At 45.1% G+C, this 23,133-nt stretch overlaps 1 protein-coding gene across 24 annotated transcripts in view; it reads left to right on the forward strand.

Moving 5' to 3' along the window:
• The window catches only part of TPD52L2 (TPD52 like 2), a 129,383-nt gene that overhangs the window by 15,274 nt on the left and 90,976 nt on the right, over positions 1-23,133 (forward strand). For 15 of the 24 annotated variants that reach the window (XM_086932763.1, XM_086932768.1, XM_086932773.1 and 12 more), the window contains exon 2: positions 9,120-9,277. In XM_086932763.1, coding sequence (XP_086788889.1) covers positions 9,120-9,277 — 158 coding nt within the window. The remainder of the gene's footprint in view (positions 1-9,119; positions 9,278-23,133) is intronic. The other 9 variants (XM_086932781.1, XM_086932766.1, XM_086932776.1 and 6 more) reach the window with 1 other exon arrangement.

The following is a 23,133-nucleotide window of genomic DNA, read 5'->3' on the forward strand; positions in this document are numbered from 1 at the left end:
CTGGAAAGCACTCAGTTTCCATAATTATGTATGGCTTTGTTTATTGCGATATAAGTTTTGGTTAGATTCTTCCCACAGCTATTTTATTACAACAGGATTAACTTGGATCTGTTCTTAAATCACATTTGATCTAGACAGTTGAAATAGTAGTGAAATGCTCTTAAGAGGTTATGAAGTTACATAATACCTGGTTAAATGTCACTTATGGTCATTGTCTTCACTCTGCATATTCACCATCTTTTGTGTCAAAGACGTGCCTTTAAAATTGAGTTGTCATAGGCATATTAAATTACATTACGAGCTGTTTAATAGATAATGTCCCATAATATATGTGAAATTTAATAAGAAATGTTACTTACTTAACGTGAGTCTAGCTCAGCAAATGCTCCAAATCATAACCCCTGGATCCGACTACAAAGTAGTGCTTTATATTATTCGCTGCTAGAAAAAAAATAAAGTCCAAGGTGACTTTGCACTTAGAAACAGTTTAGGAGGTATTTCTTTCATTGTGGCTCTTTTCTTAAAGTACGAGCAAAGAGGCATTTTCGTGACGGTCCATACCGGTAGCTGCAGTGCGGCAAAAAGCATGTTTGCTTTCCTTTAATATGAATGTTTTAATTGTTTGGGTCACTTCAACCTCGTTCCCACTCCTAAAATCTAATGGCGAAATCTGTTGTCTGATCAATATATGTATTTCTACAGTACTCGGTGACTAGTTGGACTCACAAGTTTTGCGTGTAGAGGAGTCTGTTGTATGCAATCTTAACACGTGTTCACAGAAGTAGCAGTTTGTCAAGTGACTTAACAGCACTGCTGCCTTTTACACCAATATGTTTTATTCGTGAGATGGTAGCTTTGCTTCATTTGTTGAACATAGAGTAGTGAATAACTTCATTGTGCGATTGCCTCTTCATTGATTCGCTTAGTTCAAGGCCATACTGTTTATGGGCACACAGGCGCACTGTCCTTTCCAGCATAACACCACGTTTGAAAACATTTCCTTTTAGCAGACGGAATGCAGCATCTGATAAGCTGTAGGAGTACCGCCTATTACTTTTTACGTCACTGATGGTTACCAGAAGACCCATAGGAGGTGAAACATGTCTCTTCCTGAAGGCACGGTTTAGTGTTCCTTCATTATTCCTGGATATTTTCTGTTTTATTGATGAACAGTCACAAATATTTCTATCCGAGAAAAAAAAGTGCGAGAGGCCTGCATCATTTGTGTTGACACCACTTTAGGTGGTGAAGATATTTGTAGATTGTGGATGGAGATGCATACAGTGGATGATATAAAAATTGCTAACAAAATACACTTTGAGTTTATCACTACACTACCGTTAATTTGCTGATCCCTTTGCCTTGCTTGGCCACTGGCGGGTTTGTGCTCAGTATGGACTTCTGCTATTTTTGTTTCCCCTTGAAGAAGGTGCTCTTTTATGGCAGCCTTGAAGAGAAGAAACAGGCTTGAAGAGAAGAAACAGGGTGTTTGCTTTGATTTTGTTGGCAAGTGAGAGCAAGTAAAAGGTAGCTAAAAGGCTGAATGATTGCTATGTGGATCTAGTTCATGGTAATTCGGGGTTGTTAAGTAGGTTATGGTTAGTAGAGCGCAAGTTGCATACAGCTGTGATTTGAGAGAGAGTAGAACCCCATTAATATTCTTCAATATTAGTGTTACAGTAGTCATGCAATTTATTAATTGATGAATAAAAGCGAAAATCAAAATGTTGTCAAATTATATACTAAAATAAAACCAATAGTAAATATTTTTTTTTTTAAATGTTGTACGTGTCACTCAAATTTCACAAACCAGCATCAACCCTGGGGGGTGTGGCAATTCAGACTAATCTTTACAACATCTTTACAACGTTTGATACCATGTGCTATGAACATAAGCAGCAACTAAAGCTTTCTCTTGCTTCATAAATGCTTATAAGAGAAAATCAGATGTAATTAATCTGGCCTTTATTGGCACAGCATCATCTCCATCCTGCTGGCCTTTAAAGGCACAGCATCATCTCCATCCTGCTCTCAAATGAAGACCATAAACTTATAATATCCTCCGTGGGGAATAAGAAAAATCATAGCCTGGTTATTTCATTCTGTAACCTTTAAGAGAAAGCAGAGGGTCGGCACTTTTTTTTATAGAGAAATTCCGGTAAGAATTCAATATAGCCTAGATTCCATTTCTTCAGGTAGTCCATAGGATGTCTTGCACTGCAACAGTTTTAGTAGGACCATGTATCAGTCCATTTAGGCTACCTGCTTATGACCCTGCGTGGGAATAAGCTTACCTCCTATAACTTTGAGAATGCGGTCAGCTATGGGATTCAACATTTTTGTTATTTTAAAGACTGAAGGCATCATATAATGAAATAGAATACGTCTTGTCAGAGACTGATTAAAATCTGGTTATGCATGTGTCATTGAGCCAAACACCTAAATAAAGGCTGTTCGTAAAATCTCCCTTTTTCAAGACTCATATGTACCTTTGCATGAAATTGCCTGCAATTTTATACCAGTATTCTAATCACCTACTTATTTCAAATATCATACCAGACAAATCCAGGTCTGGTTAAAAATAGAAAAATGGCAAGATCATCCTCTTGTTGCAAAATTTTGAATATGCACCTCCCCATTTTTTTGTGAAAACTTGTTGCCTAGTGCTGAGCTTGCCTAGTTCAGCCGCATACAGGCTAAACAGCAGAGAAGCTTACATGCACCCCTGCTTTTATCCTTTATTTATTGGCATAGTGTCTAAACTGTAGTGACCCTGCACACTCACATCCTTTCATAGAGTGACCTAAATTGCTTTTAATGGACTATGTGCAGTGCCCCATGATGAACGCTTTGTCCACACTGGCTTTATCATAATCCATAAAGCATGCTTGTAGGAAGACCCCTGATAGATTAGGGGAAATGAAGAAAAATATCCTTAGTTACATGGATTCTAAGGCTATTTTGATTAGAAAGGTTAAACACCTTTTTAGGTCTCACCTACTAAGTTCTGATGTGGAGCATTCCAAAACTTACATTGGTCTTTGGGACCCCCTAATATTTAGCTTTGGTTGGCTCTGTTGTCAGTCTTGTATGCTTTCTTCTTTGCCTGTGCTTGTTTTATTTACCGTTCCAAGATGCCGGGTACCAATCTTGGCTCGGAAAATTTAGAAAAGCAGGCTGGTAGAAAATAGCAGCTGCCCAAGCCCCCCCAGTCCCCCCACCCCCACGAAAAAAAAGCAAAAACCTATTTTGATGACCACGATTTAGGGGTGGGGAGCAGAGGACCAGCTGGTTGTAGGGAGAAGTAAATATGGAAGAAGCCACGGATGGGGTGATGTTTAGGCTGATCATTATAAAGAATAAATAAATGAAAAAGCAAACAAAAGCCAGGCATGAGGTGTAAAGGGAGCAACTCTTAGAGCGCAGGGTAACTGGGTGGTGTTTTAAGGGGAAGCAGCACATTCAGTCAAGTGTTTTAAGCTTACTTAACTGCCTTCTTACAATTGTGGCGTTTGTGTCATATTTCAGATGCCTCAGGCCCCCTCTCCGACTTAACCTCATGCGTGCTAGCGGAATTCCGCTCGCACGCTGAGATTTTCTAAAACGCATGTTACGTGACGAGCTGGGCGAGCCCAGCTCGTCATCAGCGTGGAAGGGGTTAAGATATTATACCCACTACTTCTTTTAAAGTTGTGGATCAGGCAGCTCACAGGCCCAGTGTTAGGCTATGGCTCCCATCTCTCATTACACCCCTTCAACTCCACTTGATATAGTGGGATAAGTCCTTTCATATACTGATACTCATATTAACTCTCCTTGCACTGCTTTAAACTCTTAACTCTGGGAAAGATGCCTAATTAGTCTGCGTTGATTCTGCATGCACCCAGTCGCCCCCTGGTACCTAGTATCACAAGGTCTGTTGGCTGGCATCACCACGCTCCGTTCCACACTCCTTTTTAGGTCTCGCCTATTCTATCCCACAGGGATAAATGTGTGAGGCGTGCGGCAGTGTGAGGCGTGCGGCAGTGTGAGGCGTGCGGCAGTGGGAGTGGGAGGCGTGCGGCACACTGCCGCACGCCTCACACTGCCGCACGCCTCACACTGCCGCACGCCTCACACTGCCGCACGCCTCACACTGCCGCACGCCTCACACTGTTGCACGCCTCACACTGCTGCGAGACCTATTGCATTGCAAATGCTTGTTTACCTTTGTGTTCTAACCCTCCTAATAGTGTGTGGTTCTCCAAGTTGAATAGCTACGTATGTTCTTCCCTTAACCTTTTCACCCTCTGTTAATGTAGAGGCAGACTATATAGTGAGACTTGTCTTCTTGCTGCTGTTGCTCCCCATGGACACTTCGAGAGGTGTGGGAAAGAATGTGAAGCACAAAAAAGAATGTGACACCCTGCACACCTATTTTTTATCTGTACTTAGTTTTTCAAGGTTCATTCTTAATCCTTGTGTGAAAAAACGGTGCTGCCACTCAAACTGACTGGCTCTGGTCAGTGGCAAACTATACAAACAAACAGATACTGTTTGGGAATGGTGCACTTTTCACATGCCCCTAATGGGTGCAAATATCTGAAACATCATTGTCCTTATACACATCTGCTTTTCACAAAGAAATAGCTGAAAATGTTTCCCAAATACAATGTTCCTGAAGAAGTTTGTTGTGTCCACAAAAACAAAAGTTCTGTTTCTTCAAGACGTTGTCTTTTAATAACACGCTTCTTGATTTTTCTGCACATTACATCATGTACATGTATTGATCACAGCATCATATCCAGTCACTCCCAATGCATTTCGGTGTAAAATACCTTTGTTAGGGGAATACTGTAATTGAAACCAACAAAAGCATAAATTATACAATTATAAACCTATATTGCGGGATGTCCACGACCAACCCCGTGTTCATGCTGACATGGTGTGATTTTGTCAAAATGAAACCAAAGTCAAAATCAGTGCTGCCATAACTGTGCTCCTACCATGCAAACAAAGTAGTGTACGACCTGCATTCCAAACTGCCCGATATCACTAAGGAGCCTGTTGACAACCGTAACCCAACATGCCATGTTCTCACTGAAACTATAAATGTTCATACCCGAACAGGTAAACCGTATGCATACCACTGTGTTCGTTGTGCTAAAATTCCTGTCTAAAGAAAACTGGATCATGTCAGTATTAAATAAACCTGACTCTCGTCGATACCTTGCCTACAGATGTCTGCCTACCTTTTTAATCACCGGAAAAGCCCTCTAACACTTCGCTGCTCGACCGTTGTGCACCCTCGTGTCCACTCGCTTTGTAACTCTGCAAATAACAGTAAAATAACATAACTATCCGCTCTTGAAACCATGTCACACTACGTAGCGCTCTTTACCACCACGCGACAACTTCCGCTTACCTAACTCCAAATGCACTAGAACCGGCATCCATAAGACTCGGACACCATGCTCCAAACTTCCTGCCTCATATGAACAGCCACCTCCTTCGTAATAAAAACTGAAAGCGGACTACGGAGGGAAAATGACAGGCGCCATCTTGGAGTGGGTAAACCGAATCTATGTACCGTATTTTCCGGCGTATAGGACGACCCGGCGTATAAGACGACCCCCTACTTTTCTGGATAAAATGTAGGTTTCATGCTATACTCACCGTATAAGACTACCCCCACTTCCAGCGCAGTACTGTATTGCCGACGGGAACTTTCTACAGTCCCCTTTCAATGCCCATGAACTGAGGAGATGACGTACGATACTGACGCTCCTCTCCTTCCGATGAACGGGAGATTTATGGCCACATCAGAAGGAGAGAGAGACGCCAGATCAGCGCATGTGCCCGCTGTAGCTCTACATTGAATACGCAGTTCGAAAATACTGAGCCTGCTCCCATCGGCACTACAAGACTGTAAGAGACTGTACATTTTTTTATTCATGTACCGTAACTTAACTTAAAGTTTGCTTTTGTAGTTTGTTTTGTTGTAATTTTCTCCTCGTGTATCATTACTGGACTGTTGTGAAGCGCTCTTCGGGTAAAGTCTGCGCTATATAACATTTCTTCCGGTAAATAAAGTACAGCTAGAGGGGATTGTAGTATGACTCACATACTGTACTGTAAGCACAAATATAAGGGGGATCAGTAGCAGGGCCCTACGGCACAGGGAGTGTGAAGCAAGAGCCCAGAGGCCATATTGGAGAGCTCGTGGGTGCTGACTTGGTTCTACTTGATTTTTTCTCGATATTCAAAGTCGGTGGAGCGTTGCTTCCACTCCTAAAAATTTGGTACCCGGCGTATAAGACGACCCCCGACTTTGGAGAACATTTTAAGGGGTTAAAAAGTCGTCTTATACGCCGGAAAATACGGTATGTAATGAAGAGTATTCAAAAACGCTCTGCGTGGTGCACAAGATACTACCAGTGACCAGTGTAACACTGTTATCTTACCATCTAGGTTGAAGCCTGATGAAGTATATACTGAAGGTGCTTTTATACAATAGGTACCTATGCTAAAATGTTAAGGGTTACCCAAGACCCCATTTGTATAACAATATGGTGTGATGCATACAGTTGTTCATAGTCATAACTACACTATTTGCTAATCCTGCCCTTACATTCTAGCTCATAAAAATATCAAGATTTGTTTGGTTTATATTTTGACAAAATTACATTACAAAACCAAGTACAGCAACTCATTGGTACACATCACGTCATAAAAAACATATCATTTCTATTTTTTCATTAAGACCACATGGTTCAAGCGTTTTCAAACTACGGAGCCAATAAGTTTCTCTTTGAGACAATTGGCGGTTGGTGTCAACATGTAACCTTTCATCAATACTTTCCAACACTGTGAATCGTAATTGTGGTATGGAATGCTGTCTCTCTTTCCAGTGCATAGCCAGATTAGTCTTGGGGTTACAGTTTCTGATCATGCTCTTATTCCGCATCACGGAACATAAGAGCATGATCAGAAAGTATTGATGAAAGGTTACATGTTGACACCAACCGCCAATTGTCTCAAGGAGAAACCTATTGGATCCGTAGTTTGAATACGCTTGAACCATGTGGTCTTAATGACAAAATAGAAATGATATGTTTTTTATGACTTGATGTGTACCAATGAGTTGCTGTACTTGGTTTTGTAATGTAATTTTGTCAAAATATAAACCAAACAAATCTTGCTATTTTAATGAGCTAGAATGTAAGGGCAGGTTTAGCAAATAGTGTAGTTATGACTATGAACAACTGTATGCATCACACCATATTGTTATACAAATGGGGTCTTGGGTAACCCTTAACATTTTAGCATAGGTACCTATTGTATAAAAGCACCTTCAGTATATACTTCATCAGGCTTCAACCTAGATGGTAAGATAACAGTGTTACACTGGTCACTGGTAGTATCTTGTGCACCACACAGAGCGTTTTTGTATACACTTCATTACAGTATAGATTCGGTTTACCCACTCCAAGATGGCGCCTGTCATTTTCCGTCCGTAGTCTGCTTTCAGTTTTCATTACGAAGGAGGTGGCTGTTCATATGAGGCAGGAAGTTTGGAGCATGGTGTCCGAGTTGTATGGATGCCGGTTCGAGTGCATTTGGAGTTAGGTAAGCGGCAGTTGTCGCGTGGTGGTAAAGAGCGCTACGTAGTGTGACATGGTTTCAAGAGCGGATAGTTATGTTATTTTACTGTTATTTGCAGAGTTACAAAGCGAGTGGACACGAGGGTGCACAACGGTCGAGCAGCGAAGTGTTAGAGGGCTTTTCCGGTGATTAAAAAGGTAGGCAGACATCTGTAGGCAAGGTATCGACGAGAGTCGGGTTTATTTAATACTGACATGATCCCGTTTTCTTTAGACAGGAATTTTAGCACAACGAACACATACGGTTTACCTGTTCGGGTATGAACATTTATAGTTTCAGTGAGAACATGGCATGTTGGGTTACGGTTGTCAACAGGCTCCTTAGTGATATCGGGCAGTTTGGAATGCAGGTCGTACACTACTTTGTTTGCATGGTAGGAGCACAGTTATGGCAGCACTGATTTTGACTTTGGTTTCATTTTGACAAAATCACACCATGTCAGCATGAACACGGGGTTGGTCGTGGACATCCCGCAATATAGGTTTATGATTGCATAACTTATGCTTTTGTTGGTTTCAATTACAGTATTCCCCTGACGAAGGTATTTTGCACCGAAATGCATTGGGAATGACTGGATATGATGCTGTGATCAATACATGTACATGATGTAATGTGCAGAAAAATCAAGCAAGAAGCGTGTTATTAAAAGACAACGTCTTCAAGAAACAGAACTTTTGTTTTTGTGGACACAACAAACTTCTTCAGGAATATTGTATTTGGGGAAAAAATTTCAGCTATTTCTTTGTAAAAAGCAGATGTGTATAAGGACAATGATGTTTCAGATATTTGCACCCATTAGGGGCATGTGAAAAGTGCGCCATTCCCAAACAGTATCTGTTTGTTTGTAAAGAATGTGAAGCGGCAGAGGGCACTCCATGTAACAATTCAGGCTGAAATCATGAATGCTTTAACCAGGCTTGGGTACATGAGGGTACAGTGGTTGTCCTGTAAACTGCTTACAGGAATACATATGCATGAGATTACAGTGGTACTCCTGTGGACTATCACAGTACCCTCATGCTCCCAGCCTGGTTAAAGCGTTCATGTTTACAGCCTCCATTTTATACTTTGAGTGTGCCTTCCCGCTTCACATTCTTTTCTCAGGCCCCCCCACCGAGACATTTCTAGTAATATGAGGGAGGGTCAGTTCAGTTGTTACAGTCTGCATGGTATTCCTGGCCTTCTCCAGCCCCCCATGGCTATATAATACTTGTGGGGCACTTGGGTTGACAGAGCCAGTATTGCACTTATTCTGCCACCTTCTACTAAGTTAATGTTGTGAGACGCGCAGTAGGAACCTGCATTTTAATCTAAAATCCCCTTAAAATTCTGGGTCCCATTACGTGCGGTCCAACATTTCTCTGTCCCTCTACTCCCCATGGCCACATTGTGGAACATATTGGCTCACAGACTGTGCGTTGTGCTGCTTGTCAGCTGCTTACTTCTGTCCATGTCCCGCTTCTCCCTTGTGACAGATATCAACCTTAACTCTCCCAACAAAGGTCTGCTTGCTGACACTATGACGGATGTTCCAGTGGATGCTGGTGGTGCTGCTGGTGACCCTATGAGTCCTCCCCTTCCTGAAGGACTGACTGAAGCCGAAGCTGAAGAGCTAAAGAATGAGCTGTGCAAGGTAAAGTCATACTATGGTCCCTGTCAAACTGTGGTGGCACTTAGCCTCTTTTGATTCAGTGTCTAGGAACAGTATCCACTGTAAAAAAAAAAAAATAGTGACCTTAAAAATCTTACTCTGATGCAGGGTAATGCATCGTAAGATCTTGAACCATTAGTTTTCTCTAACTTCAGTGATGCCACGTTCAGTAAAATGCAAATACCAAAATTGCCTTGTTTCTAGACTACCTTTTTGCCTTGGTCTATATAAATTTGAATTTCAGTATTGCCTTCTTGCCAGACTATCCTTGGGCCATGTAAGCACTTTGGTTGAATATTTCACTTTTCGTGAGCAGCATCTCTGGAGGCAGACATTAAGCTCTTATGATCACCCATTCAGATTGGATACTGCTGTCACCTACATGTTATATGGACTTACAGGCGATCCTATAGGTGACGCATTATGCATATTTACAGACTGCTCTGAAGATGCTGTTAAACTGGGTGTTCCACACTCTTTGATTTTATGTACACCTTTGTGTGATACTCTGAGAGCCTCAGCTACAGGAGTGCATGCAAATGAAAGCTTGCCCTGTTTGGTTTTTTTGTCAATCCTGCTAATGTCTCATTGAGCACCACATAAGGGAACGGTGTTGATGAATTTAAGTTTACCCTGTCTGTACAACTAAGACCGTTTTTCTCACCATTGGTTGTCATGTTCCCTCTGCAAAATCTCCTTCGGCCCCACGCTCTCCCCAATTTCATTTATGGGTATAATATTCCTTAAATGAGGAAGTGTAAACAAATTGTGCTCCTAACAATGTTGAGGAATTCTCTATTGTTTCCCAGCAGTTTAGTTGTGTGTGTTTTTGGGTTTTGGGCGAGGAGGGGTTCAGGAGTGAAAAACAGACCTTTCCTTTCAGGCAGTTGTGTCTTTCTGCCCAAAAGTCACAACTTCTATTGAGAATTAGGCAGCTCATCTCTGAATTCCTCATACTAACTTTGGCCAAGCTAAATCATTGCATTGCACGGTCTGCAATCTATCCTTATTCACTTGTGCACAGTCTGCTGTCATTCCATGATTTCCTGGCTTGTTCGGGCCAATACATAACACTGCGATCCTCATCACTGGAAACGTCTGCATTTGTGACCTTTTCATCAAATGCTCAACACTGGTTGCAACTCTGGTGCTGGAATGTGTTGTTCAGGCAGACTATGCTCTATAGACATCTGCAACAACTGTTTCGAAGTCTGTGTGCTAAATAAAAAATCTTTATTCCCCCCCCCCTTTTTAGGTCTCGCCTGAGACAGCGCATGCGCCGTCTCTTCGAGACATTTAGTAAGTAGTATTTAAAAGTGCCACAAGAGGCTTTTGTTGGCCTACAGCTTGCGTTCACGAGCACGTGCACATCTGCCATCTGTGTTTTTATTGCTGTAATCAGGCTCCTCTGCTTGCACTTCCCCCTTCCTCCCCCCCCCTCCTGGTCCGCTTCATTTGTGTCTTCTAGCTATGAATCGTGCTCCTCTGCTCGCACTCCCCCCTTCCTTCTCCCCCCTCCTCTTCGTCAGATTCATTTGTGTCTTCTTTCACTGTGAATGCTCCTGCTTCCACCAGGCACACACACCATCAGTTGTCGGTGCACGCTTTCACCAGGCACACACACCACCAGCTGTCAGTGCACGCTTCCACCAGGCACACTCACCACTAGCCGTCAGTGCACGCTTCCACCAGGCACACACACCACCAGCTGTCAGTGCACGCTAGCACCAGGCACACACACCACTAGCCGTCAGTGCACGCTTCCACCAGGATCACACACACACCCACCCGCCAGTGTACGCTTCCACCAGGCACACACACCACCATCCGTCAGTGCACGCTTCCACCAGGCACACACACCACTAGCCGTCGGTACACGCTTTCACCAGGCACACACTACCAGCCGGCACACACTACCAGCCGTCAGTGCACGCTTCGACCTGGCACACGCACCACCAGCAGTCCGTGCACGCTTCGACCTGGCACACGCACCACCAGCCGTCAGTGCACGCTTCCACCAGGCACACACACCACCAGCAGTCCGTGCACGCTTCCACCAGGCACACACACCACCAGCCGTCAGTGCACGCTTCCTCCAGGCACACACCACCAGCCGTCAGTGCATGATTCCACCGGGCAAACACACCACCAGCCGTCAGTGCATGCTTCCACCGGGCAAACACACCACCAGCCGTCAGTGCATGCTTCCACCGGGCACACACATCACCAGCCGTCAGTGCATGCTTCCACCGGGCACACACATCACCAGCCGTCAGTGCATGCTTCCACCGGGCACACACACCACCAGCCGTCAGTGCACGCTTCCACCAGGCGCACACACCACCAGCCGTCAGTGCACTCTTTCACCGGGCACATACACCACCAGCCGTCAGTGCACGCTTTCACCAGGCACATACACCACCAGCCGCCAGTGCACGCTTTTACCGGGCACACACACACCAACAGCCGTCAGTGCACGCTTCTGCCAGGCAGACACACCGCCAGCCATCAGTGCACTCTTCCACCAGGCACATACACCACCAGCCGTCAGTGCACGCTTTCACCGGGCACATACACCACCAGCCGTCAGTGCATGCTTTCACCGGGCACACACACCACCAGCGCACTCTTCCACCAGGCACACACACCACCAGCCGTCAGTGTACACTTTCACCAGGCACACACACCACCAGCCATCAGTGTACGCCTAAAGCCAGGCACACACAACACCCGCCGTCAATGCACACTTTCAACGGGCAAACACACCACCAGCCGTCATTGCACGCTTTCCCCGGGCACTCACACCACCAGCCGTCCGTTCACGCTTCCACCAGGCACACACACTACCAGCCGTCAGTGCCCGCTTTCACCGGGCACACACACCACCAGCCATCGGTGCACGCTTTCACCAGTCACACGCCACCAGCTGTCGGTGCAGCAGGCAGGCTCTTCTCAGAGTTTCTTGGTAAATATGTGTTCGATGCCTTGGAGGGAGTGGGTCGAGTATCCTTAAACCATGCTGAGTATGCAGGTGCAGTGCATGAACTCCTGTGTGAGTGAGTCATGCTGCCTGGGGCTCACTCACTCCACACTTTTAAATTGCGCCTGCGCCAGGCTTTTTCTCATTTGCAAAGTTCGGCGCATGCGCACAGCTAGGCAGCCCCCACACCCCTGGGAATGACTGCTTCCTACAACCAGAATGGAAACAACATTCAGAGCAATGAAAACAAGTTCATTTGATGCAAAGAACGGTTAACAAAAACCATGCCCAGCTATATTGTAGATCTGGCAACTTAAACAAAACAGCAACAAAAAACAAACCAGTATTGGCATAGCCAATAGGTCTCGCTTTTTGGACCTTATAAGTATTTAGTTATGCAGCAGAATTTCCTTGGTGTAACAACACCAACTGTTGCATGGCTAAACACTTATAAGGTCCCAAGTGCGAGACCTATTGGCTATGCCAATGCTTGTTTACATATTTGCTTAGCTGTACAGGAGGGAGACGCTGTTGGGGCCATCAAGTTAAACTCTCCTACATTTCCATTGCGGTAGGTTTAGGGAGGGCCTGTTAGTGAATGAGACACTGAGGCGTTCTTCTGAGCCCCTGCACGGACCAACTGAGTATTTGGATTTGATTTAAGCTTAGAGTGCCCCCATTGTGGAGGAGACCATAAAGACACCAGAATCAAATATCTTACCCCTGAATTGAGAGACCCTGAGGTTAAAGCCCACTTTCAGCCTAGGCTTATATTCTTCCTCTATAATAAATTATCCCATAAATGAGCATGGGTTGTTTGAAACCATTGGAGGCCTTGTTACTGGAACTTCTTTTAGTGAGACCCTAACATTTTGGATGCCTCTTTAGGTTCTTAAAAAGTTGGGCCTAAAGCCAACTCTATCCCCCCCTGCCCACTGAGATCTTTACTGTCGCACAGAACCCAAAGAGACTGCTCTAACACATTTTCTGTCTTAACAAGTTCGTTGTATGTCATGTTAGTTAAAAATGTCTATGAATTTGGAACTGTTTTAATCCTGCATTCTTTAATAGCACGCTGCACTTAAACATTATAAGAGTTTCAATGTTGCACTTTCTACTTTGCTCCAGTTGTGAGCATTGTTTTGTGGTTCGAATTATTCTTAATATAATGCCCTGATTATCTGCCTTCTTGGCGGTGGGTAGGGTGACGTTTTGGGGCCTTCCCGTTTGAGGCCATTTACATGCCGACATTCCTGCCGCTGGGTTAGAGGTGTAGTTGCTCTTTGGGAGGCGGTGCTTAAGGGGGACAAGAGGGTTATGAGTGTGCTCGCGTCGTTGATGTGCGCAGTGGGTGCAGCGCTAGTGTGCCAAAGGCAAGCCCGTCTGTGCCCGTTCAAATCCGTTCTGCTACCAGCAGGTATTCTGTCGGGTAGCAGTCAGTTGACAGGCTTCTACAGAGAACGTGGAGGTAAGACACCCTCCTGAGATAATGTAGTCGGCCTCGATCAAATTGACGGCCCTTTCTCTTGCGTTTGTTGTAAAGTCAGATTTGCTGGCATACGAGACAGTCACCCATGATAATCTCAGAGTCCCCTTACACGATATATCTCTTTCTGTTGGTGGGCTCATTAATGAACGGTCGCTTCCCAAACGCTCCCAAGAGATGCAGGACCTTATTAGCTACTGCCATCTTGATTTCATGGTCAGTGCTGTGTCCATGCTCAAAGCATGGTTGAATCTTGATATTGTAGCCACGCTCCTCCTTCGCAACACCATTCTTGGGCAGGATAGACCTTTGGGGAAATGTGGGGGGAAAGCCATTATTATTTATCGTCCGCCTGGTTCATGCTCTGGTTTCCTGCAATGCTTTGCAGTGTCTTAACAATCGCCCCCACAGCCACTTCCAATCGACAGCCAGCGGTTGCGTCTTTAAACACACGCAAGGGGAGCAGATCACTGGTTATAAGTTGACAAATCGTTTAGTCTTAGCTCCCAGCCCTCATAGGAGAGTTGTTGAATGACTTAAGTTCATTCAACCAGTGAATACTGGGGGCGGTCGATTTAGCTCTCTTAGCCCGACCCAGTAGAAAACGTGGTGCTGTTTCATCACGGTGGTTCACGCCCTCACTTGCAAACAAAACGCTCACTTATAAGCAAAAGAAGCACACATGGCGATTGGCCTATAAACCGGACGATCGGATCAAATTTAAAACTGCCTTGGAAATCTACTGTAAATCGATAAGAGAGGCAAAAAAAAGTTTTATCCTTCTCAGGCTAAGCTTGCCAATTTTGATCCTAGGAAATTCTTTCAAATTCCTAAAGCCTTGTCAAGAGAGATTCTCCCTAGCAATTCCTCTGTAACAAATTGTCTAATTTAAAATAAATGTTAAAAATCCAAAAAGGCTCTTTACAAATTAGACCGGAGACTACTCATCCTCTAGAGACCACTCGGGTAGAGCACTCACAAATTTTTGCTAGTGGACTTTTAGCCCATCTCCCATGTAAAATCGAAACAGGCTACTCTCAGCTGTAAATCTGGCTTGCTGTGAGACCGCTGCCCACCTGCAATTCTCCAGAAGGCAATTGGAAGTGGTCAATCGGGTCATTAACCACATTTTGAACAACCCTCTATCTTCAGAAGCAGTACCAGAGCCCTGGAAAGTGGCAGGGATAAAAACCCATAACAAAAAAAATGTTAGCTGATCCATCAATCTTTACGAATTTCTGGGCTATATTACTTCTTCCCGTGCTTAAAATGTCTGGAAAAACTAGTAAATGAACAACTGATGACTTTTCTAGAAAAATGGAAGGCTCTTAACCCCTTTTAATCCGGCTTTAGATTTGAACATGCGACAGAATCAGCTCTTCGAGACTATAAAAATGATGTTGTATGGCGGACATAATGCTGTCCTGATCCTGTTAGATCTTTCAGCAGCATTCAATGCCATCACTCATTCAATGCGCCTTTACATGTTCTTGGAAATTAGCATTGTCTTCAATGCCTGGTCATGGTTCCAATCTTTTCTTGCAAACAGAAAACAAATGGTATCCATTGGACATTTCTCATCTGAGGATAAAGCCTTCCCTTTTGGCGTCTTGCAGGGCTCCTCACTCAGCTCTTCGTTGTTTAACCTGTACATGGCCCCTTTCATATCCATTATTCGCTCATTTGGTATTTTAGAAACCTCTTTCCAGCTGTATTACTCACTACCTTTGCTCTTTCGTTATTGGTTTGCATACCTGAAAAATGAAAAGAGTGTATGACAAAACTGAACTTAAAATAACTACCTTAAAGAAGAATGCAGCACTCCGTGGTGGAACACTGTATCCAGAGATATTGGGGAGATTGTAGCCAATAAGTTTGGTACCTTCCATGGGGCAAATGGTTTTCCCACATGGATTCCAGAAAGTAGATATGAATGTTGAAGACTATGTTGATAGAGTGAAGACTGTGGTAGGGACGCAGATTAGAAACAAGGGGACAGCCCACTCTAGTATTTTTGGCTGTGGACCTAGATATGAGGTGAGAATTCTTGCTGTAGTTAATGTCTAGGACCACTTGTAATAAAAGGAACTACTCTTCCGGATAGAGCACCTAAGACAATGAAGAAGAGCGAGCACATGAAGTTATGGCTTGATAGTTTCAGCCCTCCAGGCTAGAAATGAAATTAAAATGGAGTGACTGTTCTTGAACCCACGACTGAGAGATGCCTTATTGGAATCTTTCCAGTACCATGAGATGAGGTGAACTAGATTATCTGACGCTTGTTTTTTTGTCTGTAAGTTAGTGTGTCTCCTGTAATGTACCTTAAGTCTTTCTCTGCTGCCCTAAAAAATATGAAACTGAGTCAAAAACATTGAGTTTGATGCCACCTCCAACTGCCATACGAGGCTAGTAGAAGAACACTCAATCAGAACTGCGGCTCCAATGCAGTATATCCTTCATCGTGGTCTCTGATAAGACACTTGGGGACTCTGAGAAGAAACTTTTCAACAAACGAACTTGATCACATGACGACCGGAACAATCAACCCTGTGATATAGTAATAGAAAAAAAAAAAAAGGACTTGTGATAAATCCAAGCCGGGGCATATTGGAGTAGGCTAAACACCTAGAAAACAATTAAATGAGTAATTCATGCAAGCTCCAATAAATAACACAAGCATTTGCAATGCAATAGGTCTCGCATTAGGAAAGTTTGAGCTATTGGTATTGTAAATGAATTTTTTTTTTATTTATATTTTGTTTTTGAAAATAACTAAATTAATAGCTTTGTCATTTACAATGCCAATAGTTATAACTTTCGCAAATGTGACACCTATAGCATTTGTAATGCAATATGTGTTGTATTTACGTGACTTACATGTATTGATATTACAAATAACAATGGCTTTTAATTTTTTTTTAATAATTAAATAAAAGTTATAGTAATTTATAATGGCAATAGCTTAAAGTTTTGTAAATAACTTTTGTGAAGATTATGTTCAGTGTATTTTATTGTGACGAAATTCCAAGAACAGAAGTGAAATATTAACATGTTTTTGTTACATTTGTAATAAAGCTTCAAACATTGAGAGAGCATATTTGAACCAGGTGGTGTTGAATGGTCGCAGAGATTGATGATGTGGTGGCGCTGAGTGATGTTGTGATGGCAAACGAGTGATGCTGTGGCGTTCAGTGATGCTGTGGTAGCACATAGTGATTTTGTGAGGGTGAGGGGGTGTGAGGGTGAGGGGTGTGTGAGGATGTGTGTGAGGGTGAGAGGGTGTGTGCGGATTTGTGTGAGGGTGAGGGTGGGTGAGGGTGAGTGAGGGTTTGTGAGGGGGTGTGAGGGTGTGTGAGGGTGTGTGAGGGTGTGTGAGGGTGAGGGAGGGTGAGTGAGGGTGTGGGTGTGTGAGGGTGAGGGCGTGTGAGGGTGAGGGCGCCCATTGGCATCCAGTTTCTGATGCCTCCCGTGCACCTGCACTATACATGTACAAAAGCTACACATTACACAGTTTTGCCACCCAGCTGCATCACTCATCTATCACCAGCGTCCAGGCCCTGATCGCCAAGCGCTCGGAAACCCCGTCTTAGGCGCTACACAAATACCTCGAACACAGGGCTGCTTGTATACAAGCAGAACTATATAGCCGGGAGGGTAAATTTTCTTGAGCCAATGCTCTTAAACTAATAAAAAATAAGTACACGCTCCAAGAAATAAATTCAACGTTCAAAACGAATACAAGAACTCATCACTGTTCTCCTAGCAAAACGGCACAGATTGGTCAAGATGAGGCACCTGGATTCAGCCCAACCGCTGCCCACACGGATCAGTGCAAGTTCTTTGTGTGTTTTATGGTTACGTTGGAAACTAATAGGCACAAAACGACAATCTAAGGGCGTCTTTCTGTAGAGTCGGGTCTGGCTCGATCACTCACTCCCAGGGCTCCGTGGGTTCTCCGTTCACACCGTAGGCCCGCCGCCACCCCCTCTGTTGAAGTCTTATAGAAAGAGGACGCGGGACCCACCTGTGTACTCTGGCAGCGCCTGGTCCGCAGCAGGAAGGAGGCGCTAGGGTCCTGGCAGCCCGCGTCCTCCGCGTCCTCCGCGCCGAGCCGCAGCCGGCTCCAGAGCTGGAATGACGGAGCTGGGAATCACACACTCACCTGCGCCGCTGCAACGCCCTGAGCAGGTACACAGCAGTCAGTGCGAGCCAGGCGCAGCGAGAAGGTGCAGCCGCCCAGGAGGCGTCACAACGGGGAGTGGTAAGCCAGCCGGTTGAGCAGCTCGGAGTGTTCATGCACCGACCGCGGGGATCTGCATCGGACCTGAAGGCCACCTGTCTCAGCCGGCAGGATGGGGTTACCTCTGGGACCGGGCACATGAGACAGTATCAGAGCGCACAACTTGAGTGGGGGAGGTGGCGGGCTGCTCTCTGGGCGAACCACAACCAGTTGTGTTCTGTGCTGGGACTGAGGCACGTCAGCCGCTGCCCGGACAATACCAGAGCACAGGGACATAGGTATCCGTGTAGCAGGTGTAGGGACGCCGGGGCAGACAGTAGAAAGGGCCACAGTCACCGTAAAAAGGAACCTGTTGCAGGAAGTGGAGTGAGGCGCTGCTTCTAACTTCCGGCCACACATTTCTCCGGACGCTGTACGCCCGCTCCCCACCCTGGGGCAGCCAAGGGCCGTGCGGGGTGTTATGGTGTCTCTTGAAAGGTTGTTTTATATCCTACAAATATACCTGTTATTTTTTTTTACATAACCGCGTTATTGTAAATATAAAAACACTAATCAAAGGAGCCCTCGCATCAAAGTCCCCCAGACCAGCCCCCGCAAAAAGAACCATTTGTGGAAAAATAGATTCCCGTGATGCCTTCACATGTGGTATTCTCATTTGAAACGCTAAACGTGAACAACTCAATCGAAACCAGTTCATATTAAGGAGTGCCGCCGCGCTGCCCGCGGCGACCCGGAAGCTCTTGGACGGCCGGCGAATCCGGTCGCGGCCGACCGGAAGTCCCGCCTCCCGAGGTCCGCGAGCCCGATTGAGAAGAGGAGACGAGACGCGCCGCGCCGTGAGGAGCCCGCCGGAAGAGCGCAGTCGGTGAGTGGGCCCCAGGGCTGAAGTGAAGTGCGTGCGTGCCTGTGTGTATGCCTGGGAGGGGTGGGGGAAGTGTGTGCGCGCGTGTGTGCGTGTGTGCGCATGCGTGACTGTGTGTGATTGAGAGAGAATGCGAGGTAGGGGATAGTGTGCCTGTATGTGTGCCTGTATGTGTGTCGTATGCCTGCGTGTGCATGCGCGCGCCTGTGTGTGTGTGTGTGTGTGTGCGTGCAGAGGGGTGGGGGCTGCCTGTGTCTGTGTGTGAGCAAGGGATTTGCTTCGCGCATGTGCAGCTACCAGACGCTCGCTCCCGAGGTGAAATCTGACCTCGTCAAAGCGCGCGTCTGGTAGCTGTCCACATTCCTAAATACGGGCCACAATAGGTCTGAAGCAGACACCCTCAATGCTCACGCATTGAGCGTAGGTCTGCTCGACCTAACAAGTCAAAAAATATATGCCTGAGATAATGAGTTACTCACCCTCCAAGACAGTTACGAGTCATTTCAAGATATGTAATATAAAAAAGTAAAAATAAATGTGAATGTGTAAAACAATTGAGTAGCTGAATCAAGCACCCACTCGAATATCATCGGTGTACTACACAGTTACATAGATCGAAATAGATTTTACATCAAAATGAAAACAGGGTTGCATAATGTAATCTGTGTAATTGCAAACTGAAGAATAACTCTAAAGGTTATCAAAATCACCCTATCAGTATGGAAGCCCTATTGTAAATCCGTATTTGAAAAGCGCAAATTACTTACCCTTACGGGTCTCAAGGCGCTGGGGGCCGTCGTGGGAATTGAGCGAGCTATTGTCCAGAGTCACATGGTGCTGAACTGCCGCTGGAGCCGGGGATCGAACCTGGAACCCAGTGGTCCACAGTCAGCTACCCTGGCTGCTGCACTACACCTCTCCACAAAGAACAATTGATAGACAGAATGCAGAACAATGTCATACATTCACCCCAGTACAGCGATCAGGGCCTAAATCCATAATTTGTTTGCTCACCATGCCATTCCAGTTTGGACCCAGCCATATGCAAATCAGTTCTGACCCCGTGCCCAATGGGACTAGTCCAACCCGAACTGCCAGGCCAGGTCCTCCCTGGACTGGAAACAAACATCCAAGGACCGGTTTCGGGCTTTCAGCCCTCATCAGCCAGGATAGCTTCCCATCTGAATACAGCTCAAGTGGGCCCACATAGGCGATCTTGACTAACAATACCAATTATTGAAGTAAAATATCTATCTATCCCCGAATCTTTAGTATGGAAACGGACACCGACACGGGGGTAGCATTTTTTCCTCCCCGCCGGGGCGCTGTCGGTGGAGCACAGGCGCTGGAAGAGAGGTCCCCCCGTGCAGCACACCACCCGGCACCCTCTGCTTCGTCCGTGAAGGAGTTCTGAGGCCCAACCGGGCAAGGGGCGTCCTCACCAGGGCTCAGTTAATGCAGGTCAGGCCCAGCGAGAGGCCGACATGGTGGGACCCATGATGGTGGCCGGACGGACTGCTAGGAAGAGGAGCCTCGGCTCCTCGTACCTCTGGTGTGGGTCCTGGTCCTCTCTGCCAAGGCCTGCCGGCCGCTGAGTGCAGTGCAGGTCAGCTGTCTGGTCGCCCCTAGAGAACACAGGATCGGGAGCTCCAAAATGGCAGCCTTGCCTCTGGCGGCCGGAGCGCTCTTTGCCGGTGACGCTCCTACCTCTGTCTGCCGACCTGGCGAAGTATTGGGTCTCCAGTCGATCGCTCAAGCTCTCTCCTGATCCAGCACCCCAGGCTGGGTCGCCCCCAAGGCTGTAGTGCCGCTTTTAAGGCTAAATTCACCGGCGGCGGCCCGGAGCTCCCACGGCTTGCGTCTCACTCCATCGATAACAAGACCACACCCTTGCAGTTAAATTTTTTAGCGCAGGTGATTGTTCCCAGTGCCAACTTGCCAGCCAAAAGGCACTATCCACTTGAGAACCGAGCTGAGGGAGAGTTTACTCTGTGCTCAAGAAAACCTGCTCTGGGCAGAACAGGAGAGAATGTGCCCTGCAAATAGCTAAATAGACTTTATGCAGTCCAGTGATACTTTACAAAAGGCCAAGTGACAGTCTAGGAGGTTATGTTGAAGTTACATTGGGAGCTTTTTTTACATTTGTTTTACACACTCTGAAGTCTACTGACCACAGGAGTTCAGAGATTTAGATAGGTACCCAATTTTGTAGTCCTGACTGGTCCACTAACTCTTTTCTTGTATGATATAGAAATGTTTGAAGGGGAAAAGATGAGCTTAATTGATCATGCAGCAGCTAACTCTTCTGTGTGCTTGTGCGTCTGACATTCTGACTGATCATGTCAGTAAAGCCCAGCATTGATCTATAGGTTACATTCATATACTGCTGCTAAGGGTTACTCTCCTACAAACATTGAAGCAACAGTTACGTTTTTCCACCTCTGCAATAAAGGGTTTCCCTGTCACGCTACCAGGTCTGCTCAGTGCCTCTGGAACATGGAGATCTGCCAGCAAGCTTCCGTGTTCCTTCCTCCCTTTATGGAAAAAAAACCGGAATGACAAAAAAAACTACCATTCCCTAGATTTTGTTATCTGCAAGTTAAAAAAAGATTAACGATTTCACTTCTGAGTCAGCCAGCATTCATTTATTTTTCAGAGTAAGGAGCTGCTTTTGTGGTATGCTCCTGAACCTGGGAATCTAGCTTGCACCATCCGAACTTGGGCAGTGGAACTTGTCTGACTAACTGCTCATTACATGATGGATCTTGTGATGTAGAATTCACCAACGCAAGCTCTTCTAAGGTTTCATATCTCTTAACTATAGATCCCCTGTCTTGTAATATACAGAGCAAATTGCAAATTACTGTGGCTTAATGCTCAAATGGTAAAATACTGCCCCCAAGTTTTGATTGGCTGTGGTCTGCAGGAATTGTAATATCCTTCTATGGCATAAGAGAACATTTCCCATTTTAAGTGGACACCCATTTCTCAATGTGCCTTCTGCTATTGATGAGAGATTATGTGTGCAGTCACCAGAAAACTACCCCCCCTTAAATGAAAAGTCACTTACTGAAGATACTTGTTGCGTGTCTGTGTGTGACTGGCTGTCCTACAGTTCACAGGTTTGAGTCTGCTGGGATGGGACTCAGCCTTTAACCCTTCCAAGGATGAGTATAACATTACATTTGGTTCTAATAACAATGACAAACGCTGATTGCAGGTGCTAAATGAACAAGCATTGTTTTCATGTGTTAATTTTTATGGACCTTTTAATTACTTCAGGAATAATCTGTTAAACTGGAAGGGATTACATTTGGAGTCCTATTTTTAAAAAAAAATTGCTTTTACATTGGCATTGGATTATTAATGTAGTTTTGGACCAATGTTCACTGGGGATATTGCTGTACCTACTCGTATCTGCCTTTTTTGTTCCTTACCTGACCTTGTCCAGTACTGTTATTATTCCCACGTGTTTGTTGCCTGCACCCTCCCTTTATTTCTTTCTATTTTATTTTTTAGCCTAATTTTGTCATTTTTTAACCACCCCCCTTTGTGCCCCACCATCTGCCCAAAAGTTTTAAGACCAAAATTAACAGACACCACTACATTGACAAAACCAATGGCTTTTTTTTGGTGTTTTGGTGTGCAGTGACACTGGTTTCTCATACGCACAAGAAGGCAACCAGAGCAGCAGCAGTGTAAGTTTCCCTCACTCTCATAACTATTAAGTCATAGCTTTGTAAGTAGCAGTGTATCCTTCACTCTTACAAAATTACTAAATGGGGCAGTTAATCCAAGTGCACAGCATTTGTGCTGTGGGCACAAAGGAAGGGAAGCGCAAAGTGGGCACACTGGCAAAGTAAGGGAGAATGCCTGAAAGGTGAAGTAGGATGTCGACATAGACAGTGTCAGTCAGTCAGTCAAAAATACTTTTATTTGATCTCGTTAAAAATCATAAAAGAATGGAGAAAGTTCAATGATACAAACATGTAAAAAAAAAAAAAAAGAAACAAGGTTACTTAATTGGATAAAATGTTGAGGGTTAAAAAGGAGCTAACAGAAAAGAAATGAAAACACAATGCTGTCATGACCTGAATAATCGTCCATAGAAAATACATTAAGTAAAACTTTCATGTTAAAAGAAGTTTTGAACAGAGAGAGGCGATGCTGTACACCGGGGACCCAGAATTTGTGTTAATGCAGGGGATGAACAAGGGTCCAAGTGGTCTAAACTGAACCACTCCAGTTCATTCTTGTTTGTTGTCTAATT

The sequence above is a fragment of the Lissotriton vulgaris genome, chromosome 7 (genome assembly GCF_964263255.1).
Source record: "Lissotriton vulgaris chromosome 7, aLisVul1.2, whole genome shotgun sequence".
Taxonomy (NCBI): Eukaryota; Metazoa; Chordata; class Amphibia; order Caudata; family Salamandridae; genus Lissotriton; species Lissotriton vulgaris.